Below are 15,578 nucleotides of genomic sequence, written 5' to 3'. Positions count from 1 at the left end.
AGAGACAGATATGCTACCTCTTTCCCCGTCTCTCCTGTCTCCTTTCCTTTTCCTTCTCCCTTAAGGTCTGACAGAATAGAGGAGTCCTGGTTCTGCTGCACACCAAACACCTACACACATTTGAAAAAGCAGGACAGAAGAAAACAGATGATGATAATGTTGAAAATATGGACATTTTGCTGAAGTATAATGCTTGCAAATCATGTGGCATTACGTATGTAAAGTATGTTAGAGGTGAGGGAGAAAATCAGTTCTTAAAAGATTATGTTTTGGTGCAGAAAAGTCAATAATGGGAAATTTTAAAACCCAATTCTCGACATTGTGATCGCCTGTAACAATTTTCAACATACATTCCTTGTGGCTGAACCAACTGGATGGTGAAACATAACATAATGTGCGTCATCGGCACCCCCTGGCTTAAGAGTTCCCATATGGAAGCATTTTGGCTTCTGTGAAGTTGAAGGGAAAAGTGGATCTGGACGAGAGCCACAAGTAGATTCATCTGTTTATTTGAATTATGGCTCATTACAAATACCTCATGTTTTAAAAGTAGCAGTCACACAGTGACAGAGCGTACAGAAATCAAAAAATCTAATGCATCAAGATGGATCGATAATCGTTTAATAATGACATCATAGCACTCTCAATAGGAATCAAATTGTGAGGTGCCACGAGTTTCCAACTCCTAATGCGTGTACTGTTTGTCCAATTAGTCTTTATTCTGTATGCATCCTGAGCATAATAGCACTGGAGCACACTTTGTACTGAAAATGAAACACCCTCATAATACATAAACACTATGCTAATATAATTATTCTACAGTTCTCCTGGTGACAAAAAAGTGAAGTGAACAGACAGAAGATGCTGTTGAATTAAAGCATCGATCTGCACTTGATGGCTGAGCACCATGGCAACGAACAGAAACCACACACACACACACCACACAGTTTACAAAAGGGAGAGAGAACGAGAGCGGACAGACTGTGAGCAGTGTGCCAATTAGTGTGTCAGTTAATTACAGGAATTAGCATAACAACACTTCCAGTTTCGAATGTAATGCACTCAGACTCACACTGACTAGAAATACACCCCACTAATTATGATCACTGCTCCTCCTAAGATGACACCTGTATACGACACTTAAAGGGACATGTGCCTCTTTAAGATGTCATTTACTTGAGTTTAAATTATGTAACTTCCTAAAAATAAATCAGAATTTAGTGGGTAGCAATTAAAAAGGCGAGTGAACTTCCATCACACTTTGCATTTGCTGTACCAATTTAAAGGAAGTGTTTTTAATTCCTACTTGTAATGATGGTAAAATGTGACCTTTAAACTATTTTTAGTTTCTCATCCTGAAACGAACACTAAACTGTGAGTGTATTGCTTTGCCCCTTTCAGACGTATTTTCTGTGACCATGAAAGACTGCAGTGCCACAGGACAGGGGCAGCAGTAAAAAACAGATGATGGTTTTTAAGCCTCCCCAGAGCGTTGTTTAATAAAACAGGGCAGTGCTTGATGGAGCAAGTCTCCGCGGGCTATTACAGAGGCATTAGGTTTACCAATGGGACAGAGAGGATGGAGTGGTGGTCAAGCAAGGCAGCTGAGAGGCGATAGCTTTGTTTTAGTGGCAGCAACACAAACCATTCACAAAGGACTTGCTAACCCCGAAAAGTGCCAACGCAGCAGGTAATAAAGAGACAATTAACCTTGGTCTGTTTGTGCTTGGTCAGATTCTCCTGAGTTACTGCAGAGTGAGTTTGAATGATGCACTTGTCATTCAGCTTGCTGCTTTTACGGTCACAAATAAGCAAAGAAGGCACTAATGACCAAGTTTTTATTTTCACCTTTTCTGGGGTTGATTAGAATGACCTGAATGTAAAGAACTAACAGTAAAACAAAGGGAATAATAATTCTCCAAATAACCTCCATTTGAACTTGCAGACTTTGTGTAATAGACCCAATATATTTTCACCTCCAAAGCCATTCTAAATGAATGGAATAAGACATGAATAGAAAAATAAAACCTGCCTCTGCTTGTGGCAAACTACAGTGGCTTTTAAAATAACTGCATTTAATAACCACAAGTGAAGTCCAAGTCTTATAATTACAAATAAGACATAGATAACCCAGCTCCATGCACTTTACAATCCACTCAACTGTAGTTACTTCACTACAAAAAGCAACACAAAAGAGCTGTGGTGCATCTACAAGGAAACAGTAGAGTATTGCTGTATTGTGTGGCACAACAATGTGTGTAGCTGTTCACATCTCTGGGAATTAGCTCCAAAGGGAGTTGCATTTTGTTGCTCTTATATGCAGAGTAGACAGAGTCAGCAAATTGCTTTTTTAATCACAAATTGGTGGGGGTGTTCATGGCATAAATTCAGAATAAAAATGTCCTCTTTGTAGCTCAACCTGAGAAAAAGAGAACATCTCTCAGTTTCTCAGCTGTAATCTAGAATCTAAAATGCAAAGGTAGGATTCCAAATGCACCTTCACGTTGGCATTAAGATGTTGCAGTCAAGATAAGTTATTGTGATGGGTGAGGTAGAAAGACAGAAATGATCCTACATGGAGCAGGACGACCCTTACCTTATCTATCATGCGCCTGGCCTCCTCTTCCTCTGCGTTCCTGTTTTCCAGTTCAATGGTGTACGTCCCCTTATCGCTGTGGTCGTCCTCCGCCTCCCCTCCAGCTGTTCCTGCTCCTCTGCCAACGCACGAGGTGTCCTCGCTGGGGCTGGTGGGGCTGCCTGTCGCCAGCCCGGTACTGGCTGAGCTGCGACCGATACTCGGGTCCTCTGACCTCTGCTTGAGAAGGACGCGGGCAGCCGTGGGGGCACCTGCAGTCACTGTGGCTGGTATTGGAGCTGGGACCTTACCTACAGGTAAGAAAGTGTAGAGCAGGAATAAGTCTCTGTGGCAGCAGATTAACTTAAGAGTTTAGTTTAGTTTCAATTCATGCAGGAATACTTTAAAACAAAACCTGGTGGAGACATTTAAGTGCCTTTGACTTCTCATGAATCTCTCTGTTTTTAAAATGCACTCATTTTAATTTAAATCATTTTATATATGTAGGAGAGCATCACAGAACATATATTAAACGTGATGTAACCATTTAAATACCTGAGTCTGAGGCTGTAGTAGCTGATGTGGAAATGCTGAACACCTTTGGGTGAGAGGGAGGCTGGGGACACAGTCCTTCACCGCCACCTCCGACCCCCTGCAGGGGTGCAGTTTGGGAAAACGAATATGATCGGCGCTTGCGAGGGTTTTCCTCGTCGTAGAACTCGATCATAAAGGCCGTGCGGCTGCCACCTGCTCTGGCCCCACTCACTGATATGTTCCCCCCTCCTGTTCCTACCGCTCCTCCTCCCACGTGGCCGTGCGCTGCTTTCAGGCGTTCCTCGAGGGCATGGCGGCGGTTGGCGAAACGTAGGCCCAGTCCATTCTCTGAGTCACTCTGGGTGCCATCCTCATGTTTGCTGCCTGTCAGGACACAAAAGAGAAAACACAGATGAGTTACAACAAATGCTTGGTGGGAAAAATATTTCAGTTTTCACATTATTCCACATGACACTGTATAAACATATTCACAATCAGATAGATGTGTTTGCCTACCTGGGTTAGCTTCAAATCACACAATTAATGGATTTACAACCACTGACTCACTGTAACCTAGATACATAACTGCTAAGCTGCAGGATGTTACATTAACTAACATTATTAAATACAAATCTTAACGTGTGTACACACAGTAACACAGCAATATAAACCAGCTGCTGGGCAACCATTCAGATACAAAACAGCAGCATTGTGCAATGTGCGCTCCAACAATGTGTGTGGCTGTTTTGTCTACTTCAATTGTGCAACCAAGAACAAGAAGAAGACAGGAGGTCCCATATAGACCACAGCACAGAACCACATCCCTCTGAAAGCACATCCACTGTGGATACAACAAGAAACAAATGTTTGCTAACCATTACAGCCCTGATGAACTGTGGCCTGGGTCTAAACATTCAACCGTCCACACAGACTCTGAGTTTACAACGATTGTTTTACCTACCACATCACTGCTATTCCTTCTTTTTGATCAGTCTGGGTCAAATCAGCATGTCCTCAGTTTGGTGTAAAAGGCAGACAGTGTGCCACGCTAATCCAGACATGCCACCCACTCGGGTATTGGCCCTGCCTACTGCTGCCAGTGAGAGACAGCGTTAAGGGGGAGGGGAGGAGGAGAACATGGAAGGGGAAGCACAAGGAGGAAGCTGGATGAGAGGAGAGAAAGGGCTTCAGGGATGGAGGAGGAGGGGAGGTGAAAGGAGACTGGGAAGGAGAATGGAGGCTAAACTGGGAATGAGGGTGGGGAGAAGAGGAAAAAGAAGAGGGTGGATGGGGAGGGAGAGGAACTGGATTAAGTGGGAGAAACGCAGAGACAGAGTGGGAATTCTCAGCTGAAGGAGGCTCAGGATATAGTGTAATGCCACTGGAGCTGACAGCCACTCACACAATCAGCACATCAATTAACGAGCCAACAGGCAGCCAGTCAGAGAGAGGAGGGGAGGAAACACCACACTGGTGTTATGAGTGAAATCGTAAAACACTTCCACTTGACACACCTTTGTCATTAATCATTGCACAGCTTTAGATCCTGGCAAATACAGTACTATAATCTGTGTTTCTCATGCTTTCTCCCGACTAACAAATGTTCAAAAATAAACTATGACGTCAGAAGGAATTCATGCTGCAGCATCACTCCACAATCAATTAATTTGAGCTTCATTGGAGTCAACTTATAACCAAGTAGCCATGTTTAAAGAAGTTTCACTACAGCCACAGTGTGCAGGGGATAAATCAAGTACTAGAAGTGGACTGCCCTCCACGAGAAAAGAGGACAGAGTGCTTCCATGGCTGAGTGGACTATAGTGGTTTGCCTGGGGAACTGTCCACACACTGTGACTTTGAATCAGTCTGATGCTCTGATGTCTTTCTTTTTTTTTTTTTTGAGATATTTTTTCGGGCATTTTTAAGCCTTTAATTGATAGGACAGATGAGCATGAAGGGGGGGAGAGAGAGAGGGAGTGACATGCAGCAAAGGGCCACAGGCTGGAGTTGAACCCGGGCCGCTGCGGCAACAGCCTTGTACATGGGACGCCTGCTCTACCACTAAGCCACTGACGCCCCACTGATGTCTTTCTTTATCTCTACTGTGATCTGCACTGTAAGTCTGAGTAAGGACAGCATGTACTGTTTGAAATCATGGATAATTATTTACATACAGCAACAATTTGCAAGGTGTGCCATTGATCCAGTTTAGACAAAGACGGGGTATCAGGAGGCTTTTAATATATGAGGATCAGTTTACTTGTAATGGGTAGTACTAAAGCAGTTGTATGATGTCCTCTGTAGCTCTGGAGGAGATGTCATTGTGATATCACGGAGGAGGGTTATCTTCTCTTTTTTAAAATAAAGCATGTGTTACAAATGAGCTTAGCATCAAAAGACAATATGGTGTCCAGTGTTTTTGGAGCTTGACCCATGCTTGGGACTCTTATCTGTGAAGATATCTCAGGTTCTGCTGCTTTCTTTTTTTCAGTCTGTGATCACAAGTCCACCAATTTTATAGACATACAATATTAAGTTGCTGGAGTACTGACAGTAGATGGTGGTCGGAGCTTTAAAGCGTTAGTTCAGATTCATCAAAGTGACACAATAAAACAAACAAACTAATCAATCGAGGCAGTGGTAGGCCAGGAACTCCTGCGCTCTGTGAGGTAAAATTACTGTTTTTGTAAAAGGGGTCTGGTGGCTTTGAAGACAGCAATATAACGATTTCAGTTCCCCATCTAAAAGGGCAGTTTGAAGGCAAAGCGGTGAAATTTTGTGTGATACTAATTTTTTAGGTGGCTAAAATATGTTTTGGTTATGCCTCCGTCGACAGCACTACCTTGCCATGCTTATGCGGCGGTACTCCCATCTGCCTTTCCAAACTGGAGTGTGCCATCGCCATCTTCTCTAGATAACACACTGACTCCACTTCAAAAATTCTGAACTATCCCTTTAAATACTGTTCCACATTGGCGGATCACAATAGCTCTGTGGCCTCAGGCATATTTCTGAGTCTGCAGCTCATCTGTCACATTCCACCACTCACCTCCTCCATCTTCCCTGTCTTCTATCACTGTCTGAAATGTATTAAAGCATACATTTCATTAAGAAAAAGAAGAAAAAAAAACAGGTAAAGGGGATGAGGGGAGGAAAGTAGCAGAGCGTTACAGTAGCTTGAGCAGATCAACAGATAAAGCAGACAGAGAGAGGCTGGTCTTTCATGCTGTGTGCAACCGGACAAAGGAGCTGTTGGCAGGGCCAGAGGAGAACAGAGGTATCTGTGAGAATCCAGCGCTCTGCCCCACTCGCCCCACCATGACTCACAGGGGAGCTGGACTCTGTCTCCGCCACTGGCTGCACACACACACCATACGGACACAATTGAGCATCTGACACAAGGCTGCACTTGCTTTACATGCATGCACAGCCACAGACAAGCAAACACACACAGAATTGTGCTACATATACAGTATAACATGCACACACAGTATTGACGCTCTACTACTGCAAATTAATATCAAAGCACATGTAGCACTCTTTATAAATCAAAATTGCAAAACATAATCTTGTAATCTCACCAGCATTTCAGATCACACCTTTACAGCCTGACACTGATCAGAATCACATCTTATTGGCACATATTTTCAGATGTTAAAACACACACCAACAGTTCATGTTTCAACATTGACAGAAATATCAGACAGCTCTGCGTTGACCTTTCTACAAGAAGAGAAACACTCACCTTGATGCTTACAAATAAAGCTGCTTCAGCTGCCTCCTCTCAGTTTCCTTCCTCAACCTCTGCCTAGCACCTCTTCGGCACACCCTAAGCATCATCACACACGTGCCTCTCCTTGCTACATGCTACACTGCTTGTCTGCAGATCAGTGCTGAGCACGTCTGAAACACACACATGCAGCCAACACACACACGACGAATTTCAGCCACGCAAATGCACGCGCGAGCAGCACATGCTTCACACACGCCCTCCATCAGTGCTGAAACGCGTCCCTCACACATGCTCCTGCAGCCTTCACACACAGACAGACACAAAGAGATGCTCGTTTTTGTAAATGTATGTCTGTATTGTGTCTTTCCCTGGCATCATTTACATCACTGTTACTATAACAACTATCTGCCAAAAACTGCTCCCTCCTCCTTTCACCGCCTCCCTTTCCGCTTTCACTGCAGTCCCGGCAACAAGCCTCCCTCTCTCTCTCTCCTTCCTGCCTTTCTTTGTCCAATCACCTTTGCCGTTATTGCTGTGAATGCTGCTGTCAGCGTACCAGTGGGGTTCTCCCGCCTTCCTCACCCTCTCACCCATCTTCCCGCTGTACCTGTTTTGCACACCTCACATGTCCACAGCCGGCATCGAGAGGCAGCTTTCCATCCAGCTGTCCACCTGCTCTCTATCCATCCCTCTTTGTCCACTCCCTCCCTCTTCTCCTCCTCACTCCACCCATCTTTTAACCCCTTTCTTTCTCTGTATCACAGCCACAGTCTTATTTCTCTCTCCCCCTTAAGGCACTGAAATACAGCTTATTAAGTGTCAATCAGCCTCAGCTTCAACTGAAAAAAAAAGTCCCAAAGTCAGTCAGACAGTCAGTTAGCAACATAATCATCTATCAGGTGAGCCCCTCCGTCAGCCAGCTGACGCACATGTAGCACTAACTCCACTAATGAATTAGCTTCCCTGCCTTCCACTCCTGCCTCAGAGATTTCCCTTTCCATCAGCTCCTGTCTGCTCGTCCCTCCCCCACACATGTCAACAACATCATAAATTGGCCTCCATTTAATTAACTCATGACCAGCATGTAGCCTACCAGAGCCTAGCTTAGCATCAAACTCTCTTTACTGGCAGCACACAGCTTCGCTCAATCTGTCCAACTCTCACAAACCCCCCTGGCAGCAGGAGCCTACTCAGCAGTTGGCTGCTTGCAGGTAAAAGGAACAAAGAAATGCAGAGAGCAGAGAATCTCAAACCACAGAGACATAGCAGCTAGCTGGAGAAGACTTCGATATCCACACTGACAATGCAAAAGGATAAAATCAACAAAATGACGACAATCAAACCAAAAGCCACATCCATGGTCTTGTAGTCATGCCATGCAGCAGTATGAGCTCCAAACTACATAATATATCTGCAAATGGTAAAAAAAATGGGGGCTGTGCTATGCTACTAATGCTGAGCCTTGTCATTGGATGTCACAGCAGTAGATGGGGGTTTATATGTCTCTGTCTGCTAGCTGCTAATCCCCTGGCTTGGTTACCACTGCCAACAACCGCTCCTCTTAACAAAGAGTAAACCAGTCTTTACATATCAAAGGAAGAGATGAACAGAAAATTGAGACAGTTTGAGAGAGAGAAGAAGAAGTAGAGAACCACAAAAGGGTACAACATAAACTTTTACACAATCCACGCACATACAGAAAGAAAACAAGCTCCACCTTTTAGCCTTTTGAGATGGACCGGCACGTCGCTCTTGATGCTCTTGCTGTCATCCTCCGTTGACTCGCTGCGCACCAGAGTGGGGTCGTTCTGCGCCAGCCAATCAGCCACCTTACTCTCCGATGCCATCATAGCGGCTTGCAGTGTGCTTAAGTCCCGTCCTCCTGCTCCTCCACTACCTGCTCCACTCTTCTTGGAGCGAGATCTGTGGTGGTCAGGTGTGAACTTCGACACGTGGTCTTTAATGGTGACTTTCCCAGGAGAGGTGTTGTCAAACTCTATGGTGAAGGAGGCGTGACCTTGAGCTGTGGAGCAGACATTGCAGTTTTGTTACTGTCAGTCAGAACTGCTAAATATAGTGTTGCTGGGAGAAGCACTTTACAAAATGAATTTATAACTGTGACTTCTTGGTGTAATCAGATGATGGAAATGTACAGTAAAAGGATATTTATTCAGAAATGATCAAATCAGCTGATGGCTCCTGTTGCAGAATGATTGCTTCTCTGTTTGTGCAAGACAAACAGTAGCCACTTCCTCTTTTCTGTAAATCAAAGTCTCTTCGTGCCATAAAGGAACACATTTCCCACAAAGGAAACGTGATAGGACTCAAATGTGTACAACAATTATACTGTTTCTACAAATTGTAATCTGTGATTATAAACTACAAAGGTCTTGAGTGTAACAGACAGTATAATCTTAATTTCAAACTACTTTTTATTTACCATAAATCAGAAACAATAAAATGTCTGCTTCACCTGCAGCAGTGTGAGTGGCGGTGCCCTCTGTGTCCTTGGTGGGAATCTCATGGATGCCATTATTGGCCATGTGACCCTCCTTGGTGGGCATCTCAAAGTAACTGGAATCGTGGGCGGTGGACGCATGAAGGCCGTCCTCTTTAGCTTTCTCCCCTCGACGAGCCTCTTTGCTGTCTGAGGTTCAAAACAAATAAAGATGTTACTAAATTTTGATGTTGATGACAGCTACTTTTAAAAGTTGAGGCCCCGTTCAAGCTTTTTGAGCTGAAACATGTTACACATATCTGTAGGACTAGGACCATATGAAATGGGGCAGGAGTTCAAAGCAACAAACGCTTAAATTCCTGCATTCTGGTGAATTTTTATGCATTCATTTAAGATGAAAATGTCTTAAATTTCATCTAAATAAAAGACCAGCTACTTTGATGTTTTTGTTGGAGGGGGACAAATGCATATGTATTAAATACTAGGGAGGGTTTGGGTCCCGCTTCAAATCTACGCCTATGAATACATTAAAACAGCATAGTTTCATAACAAAAAGCAGCATATGAGGTGTTATCTCAGTTCAGTTCGTCTTCACAGCTCCTATCGGTCTGTCACAGCTCCTATCCAAACATCCCAATGCTTCAAAATCACAATGAGAGATGAATACTAAGATTTATTATCAAAAGTCTAAAGTGAAAGGTCAAGCCAGGCCCACAATGGACCAATTCAATCATGGTCTTCTCTTCAACACGTGTGTCTCACCATTTATCAGAATTACTGTCTCCCTCTGGGGGAGGATGCAGATGTATAAACTACAAATACTACAAAGACACGTACGCTCTGTCTGTTTCACTCTCTGTCTCTCATTTAGACATATACACAAACACACACACACGTCATGTCATGCAAGTCACTCAGGACGAGATGTGCTGGTACAGCTCTTTAATACCTGCTCTGGGGCACTCACAACATGGAGCACTTATTTTCTCATCTGTTCATATTAACAAACAGAGCCGCTGTGGGATCTGAATATGATAAACGATACTTTCAGACATTAGAGGGGCCATCTGCTTCGTGTTGGGGAGCAACTGTAGGCACATATGGCAATTGGCAAAAAGAAACAAGATATGGAAACTGACTTTGTAGAATATAGGTACCAGTAAAACATTGTTGTTCTGGCAGACTCAGGAGCCAAACAAGGAACTTCCCACAAACAGAAACTCTGAATTAAAAGGCTTATTTTCCACTTTAGTGTCATGAACTAAACTGCTAAAATATCTCTTTGGGCTCATCTTTGAAATTAGATCTGCGGTTACCAGCATAAGCTGCTCTGCAAGTTTGGAGAGATTTACAACATGGATTTAAGCTGAGTGCAAATATTAGGATCTTGAGATCAAATGTGTCGAATGATGCTTAGGATCCGACGGCTTCACTGGGAAGGTGAAACCATGAAAACAAAACTGACGAGTTAAAATAAAAGTTCACAACAGACCAAACAACAGCAGGTACAGAACTGCTATTTGCTCCTTTTTAAAAATTATTAAGAACTGACTGTACTTCCTGTATCTCACATATGTAATACATGTGAAAAAATGTGAATACTGTCAGAGCTTCCATTGACGTCAACATAAGTCACATGGCCTGTCTGGGAAGTACCTACTCATTTTTGTGAAGTTAGGAGTTTCATGAATGAGTTTAATGCCAATTATGTTTCCCATTAGAGTCTACAACATACAAAGATTAAACCTGACAACAGACACAGTATTACAGATAAATCACATCCTGGAATATATTGGCATTCAACACACTTACAAAAGGCATCTCCTGTTAGGTGAGTGTCACTGACTTTAAACAACAGTGGCAAAACTTAAAACAATCCATTTAACACCTGCAGCGCCTCTCATTTAAAATTCTAATGTACTTAAGAGCTAAACAGAGTTAACTGACCGACTAGTTCTTACAAGAGCCACAGGTAATAAAGCAAGGCACCCTAATAAAAAGTTGATTCAAATTGACAGCCCTTTAGCGGCTCCATTAGCCAAAGTACATGGAATTGAGAGCAATACTTACCGGAGAATTGGAGAGTGGTTAGCTAATGATTGCTGCAGTACAGAGCGAGAGAGTGGCCTGTTTGAATGCTGTGTGCATGTGTGTGTGTTTGTGTGTGTTGGGAGGAATGGGGGAGCTGGTGCAATGGCGTAACCCAATCGGCTTGAGTGACAATACACAAGGAAGGGGGTAGGGGGCTCTGACAACGCAGCCTATTCACAGCAAAGGAGAAAAGGACACGCACTAAACTTAACCGACATTCACATGCATATAACAAAACACATACTGAAACAAAGTGGCTTCCTCTCTAACCCCTCTTTCACTTCCCCTTCTGTTACTATATATCTCATCATAACAGTTTATTAGAGATGAAGAAGAGGGCGTGCTCACACTTTCTTTTTAAAGACATGATAAAATCTTTTGATGCTGAGGTCCATGTAACCTACATAAATACACAGTGCAACACCCCCTGGGTAGAATGCTGCTTCACACAACAAGTCCAACATCACAACATCCATTCAGCACTCAGTCAAAAAGTCAACACTCCAAGAGGGCAAAATGCCTTCCACTCACCCACTTCCATCACTGAAGTAGCCAATCCCATTCGCCTAATTTTTTGGAAAGCTTTTAGGGTTTTAAATCACCCTGCCACGCTTGCACAGATTTACTCCAAAATGAGTCTTTTCTAGTCTCATTCAAACAGCTAAATACTCTGCATGGTGTAACACAGAAATTATTTCTAACTGACTGTTAAAAGAGCTGATAAACAAACGATTCCTTTTCAGGCTGGTGAAGACGCTCCCAGACTATCCATCCAGATGTGGCGAGAGATTTGAGGACGCTTCAGTCTGCTCCAGTGTTTGTGTATGATTAACCTCCCCCCACTCCTTCTGACTACGCTGGTCCACACTAAACCAGCCTGGCACAGACTGATTTTGTGTGGCTGAGCTGTTTCACTATTGGCGTAGCCTCTAATCCTGTTACTCCGACTATCCAGCACCAGTTAACGGGATCCCCCCTCAGTCCAGTGGTTTCTATACATGCACATATTGTAGGCATACATACAGGCTCTGAAAAAAGCCTTTGTGTGCACTTGGATGTACACTGTTACGCACACAAACACACAGTCTGCCTGGTCATTACCCTTTTAACACAGAACAAATAAACACAGCTAGAGGGCATCAAGATCAAGCTACTGTTTCACTACTGAGATAAAATTATCTGCAAAGCATGATTCAACTTGGCATTACATTTCATCTGTGGGCTATCAAATAACATACTGTTTTTAGATACCTCCAGCTTTTTTTCGATTTTCAGAAAATAGATATACAAAGAAATGCTTTGTAACTTTCCACATGGCCGTTGCCATGTGAGACAAAATACACAAAATTGCTCTGCATATTCAGACATCTGTATCTGTATATCTTTACAAGTCACTTTATACTTTATGTTTAGTATAAACTCTCCTATAAAACTGTTTTTATGACCTTTAACCGGAGTCACGTTTTAAAGCCTTGAGTTTGGCATTCTGGCCGTCACCATCTTGGACTTTTGGAGCCAGAAGTGACCGTGTTTGGATGAGAGGGTGAAGCTGTGAAGGAGCGACGGGTGGATCTGACTCAGGCTGTGGTGACACCTCGCAGACAGCCTGTCGCTCAAAGCAGCCATGCCCTTCACTTTAAGCCTTAATAAAATTTAAATCTTTGAGTTACCTCCTGTACAGTTGTCATGAATGTGGAAATTAGCTATAGAGACCAAAACTGTTTTTGGTAACAGGCTGTAAACATGTTTATTTTGCTGTGAAGTTGGGCATTTTAACATGAAGGTCTATGGAGATGGACTTGCTTTTGGTGTCAGCCTCAAGTGGCCATTAGAGGGACTGCAGTTATTGGCACTTCTGTGTTGGCTTTGTTTTTTAGCCCTGGAGATGACCACTTGCTCCAGTGCAACACTATTTAAGAACCTATCCAAAAATGTGGCAAATACAGAGGCATCCTTTGACATCAACCAGCTTTCTTCCACTCACAGCACTGATGATACTGTCTTTTGGCATGTCCAGGTCAGATATAGTGGTGAGGAGATGGTGTGATCGATGGTAGTAAGAAGTTCAGAACAGGAATAACTCCTACCTGAAATGGAGCTGTCATGTTTTTTGCTGGATGACTTGGTTTCTTGTTTGAAGGAATTCTCATCATCTGCATCCCCATCCCCCCACCAAGACGGCTGGCCGTACAGAGGGGTCCCACGAGGCAGCGCTGTAACATCCCCTGAGACAGATGCACAGACACAGACACATCTTAAAACAAATTTAATACAGCTTTAACTGCGGCCTGTCACATTTAACATGTTTATTATGTACTTTACATACTCCGGTACGGTCGACATGAGCTGTTTATTATATCAGGATGACACAAACTGAACCCAGCTGCTCTTTGTGAATGTGTGTGTTGGTGCATTAATTCCCCCTCTGGTCGGGTCTTGCACCACTGACCTATTTTCAGAACTTTAGCCAGCAGGATGGACACACACACGTGCACACTCTTTGTTGCGCTCTCTCACTCTCTCAGACACACGCAGCTCAAATAAAAAAGGGACTTTCCGTTTGTCTCTCTGTGCCCATTAGAATGAAAGCTGACATGGCATGAGCATCCTGCGGTAACCGGACAGCACAGTAGAAAAGTGACAGGAAAGACATGCAACAAAGATCTCCAGCCGGATTTGAATCAGCGATGTTGCAGCTCACATCAAAGTCGCAGAGGAAGTCTCCTCGTGTTAACTTCTTCCTACTCTATCCTCTACCTTCTTTTCCCTTTAAGTACCCCTTATCCTGAGCTATATGGAGGTTTAATCACAGTATATTCAGATAATTATAGCTGCTGTGTGCCAAACTGCGTGCAGTAAGAAGGGGCTTTCTATATAAAAGCTACTGAATGTACTCTCACTATGAGGTATAATATCTGGGTGAGGCCTGGTGTTACAGTAGTAACACTGCAGGATTACATCCACAGAACCACAGAGAGGGTGTCATTAAAAACATGAGCAGCAGATGGAGAGACATGCGACACCGTATGTGCGTGTATGCTAGTTTTTAGGTTCAAATGTGCTTATGTAGGTGCGTGCCTGTGAATGTAACTTCATTTTAAGAGGAGTAGTGCTGGCATATGGGTTTGCATTATGCAGGCACTCTGACCCTGTTACTGCTTAATCTGTGCAATAACACAAGCCCCATGTGGCCTTGTTTCAACATCTGGGGCTTAACCAGGACCCCTGCTGGCACCCTAGCCAGGTCAGTGATGTCAATTATTAGAGACACCCTCAGACCTAAACCGCATTTATGTTGAGACAACGTGACTGCATGCTGGGGTGGTGGTTGAAGTCCTTTCCCTGGTGACCATGTCTACCCCCTACTGGCCTGAGATAAAACCCCACCACTGGTAATTTCACCACACTCCTTAGGAGAAATTGACCTTAAAATATCATTTCTAAATTTGTGTTTTTTGCTTCACCTACATTTTATGAATGCAGAATAAACAGGCCTGTTCTGTTGGGGTTTTAGGAAGTCACAAAACATCCAAATTCTGTTAACTGGTGTCGAAACTTTGGCATTTCATTAAGTGTGAGCATATTTTCCTAGTTATATATACTGTAATGGAGCCATTATAAAGTGTTTATGACTGTACTGTTTGTACATTTTTAAGTAAAACATGAAATTTGTGGTCCTGTAACAGCAGTCAATGCAGCTAAATTTCAAGGACAGGGTGTCAGAAGTGGACCAACACAGCAAATAACCTTAAATTAAGTTAAATATTTGGTACTAGCAGTGTGTAACAGACACCAAAACAAGCTTATGAGTAAGCCTCGCATTTCTATACTGCCACAATATCCTCTACGATCTGTCTCTCACCTCCCATTCTCTCCTCTGCTTTGTGTGCATCCACAGGTTTAGCTGAAGGCTCTTTGGAGGAAGAGATCCCGTCTGTTGCTCTGCCCTCCCCTGACCTTGACGTGCTGCCGCCGGGGGACTTGAGCAACTTAGTTGGGGTCTTAGCGGGAGACTTGCTTGTGGTTGTGGTAGTAGTGGTTTCTCCGCTGGATGGCTTCTTGCTGAGCTGGAGTCCGCTGGTGAACTTTTCATGCTGAAGGGGGGTGAGGAATAGAAAAAGCAGAGATTTAAAAAGTGTAATACTGTGTATTAAAGTGATGCTTGGCAGCATGTGTTGTGTGTGTGT

General features: G+C 43.5%; 1 protein-coding gene across 3 annotated transcripts in view; it reads right to left on the bottom strand.

The window, feature by feature from the left end:
- Positions 1-15,578, bottom strand: part of cep170aa (centrosomal protein 170Aa) — a 45,783-nt gene that overhangs the window by 10,116 nt on the left and 20,089 nt on the right. The window contains exons 7-13 of one of the 3 annotated variants that reach the window (XM_078176168.1): positions 15,254-15,485; positions 13,479-13,616; positions 9,316-9,489; positions 8,560-8,865; positions 3,131-3,493; positions 2,597-2,886; positions 18-110 (exon numbers count right to left, since the gene is read on the bottom strand). In XM_078176168.1, the coding sequence (XP_078032294.1) occupies positions 18-110; positions 2,597-2,886; positions 3,131-3,493; positions 8,560-8,865; positions 9,316-9,489; positions 13,479-13,616; positions 15,254-15,485 (1,596 nt within the window). Of the gene's footprint in view, positions 1-17; positions 111-2,596; positions 2,887-3,130; positions 3,494-8,559; positions 8,866-9,315; positions 9,490-11,370; positions 11,559-11,922; positions 12,331-13,478; positions 13,617-15,253; positions 15,486-15,578 lie in introns of those variants that run through there. The other 2 variants (XM_033613053.2, XM_078176167.1) reach the window with 2 other exon arrangements.

This window comes from Epinephelus lanceolatus, chromosome 17 (assembly GCF_041903045.1).
Source record: "Epinephelus lanceolatus isolate andai-2023 chromosome 17, ASM4190304v1, whole genome shotgun sequence".
NCBI lineage: Eukaryota > Metazoa > Chordata > Actinopteri > Perciformes > Serranidae > Epinephelus > Epinephelus lanceolatus.
This window is presented reverse-complemented; position numbering and strand designations above follow the sequence as displayed.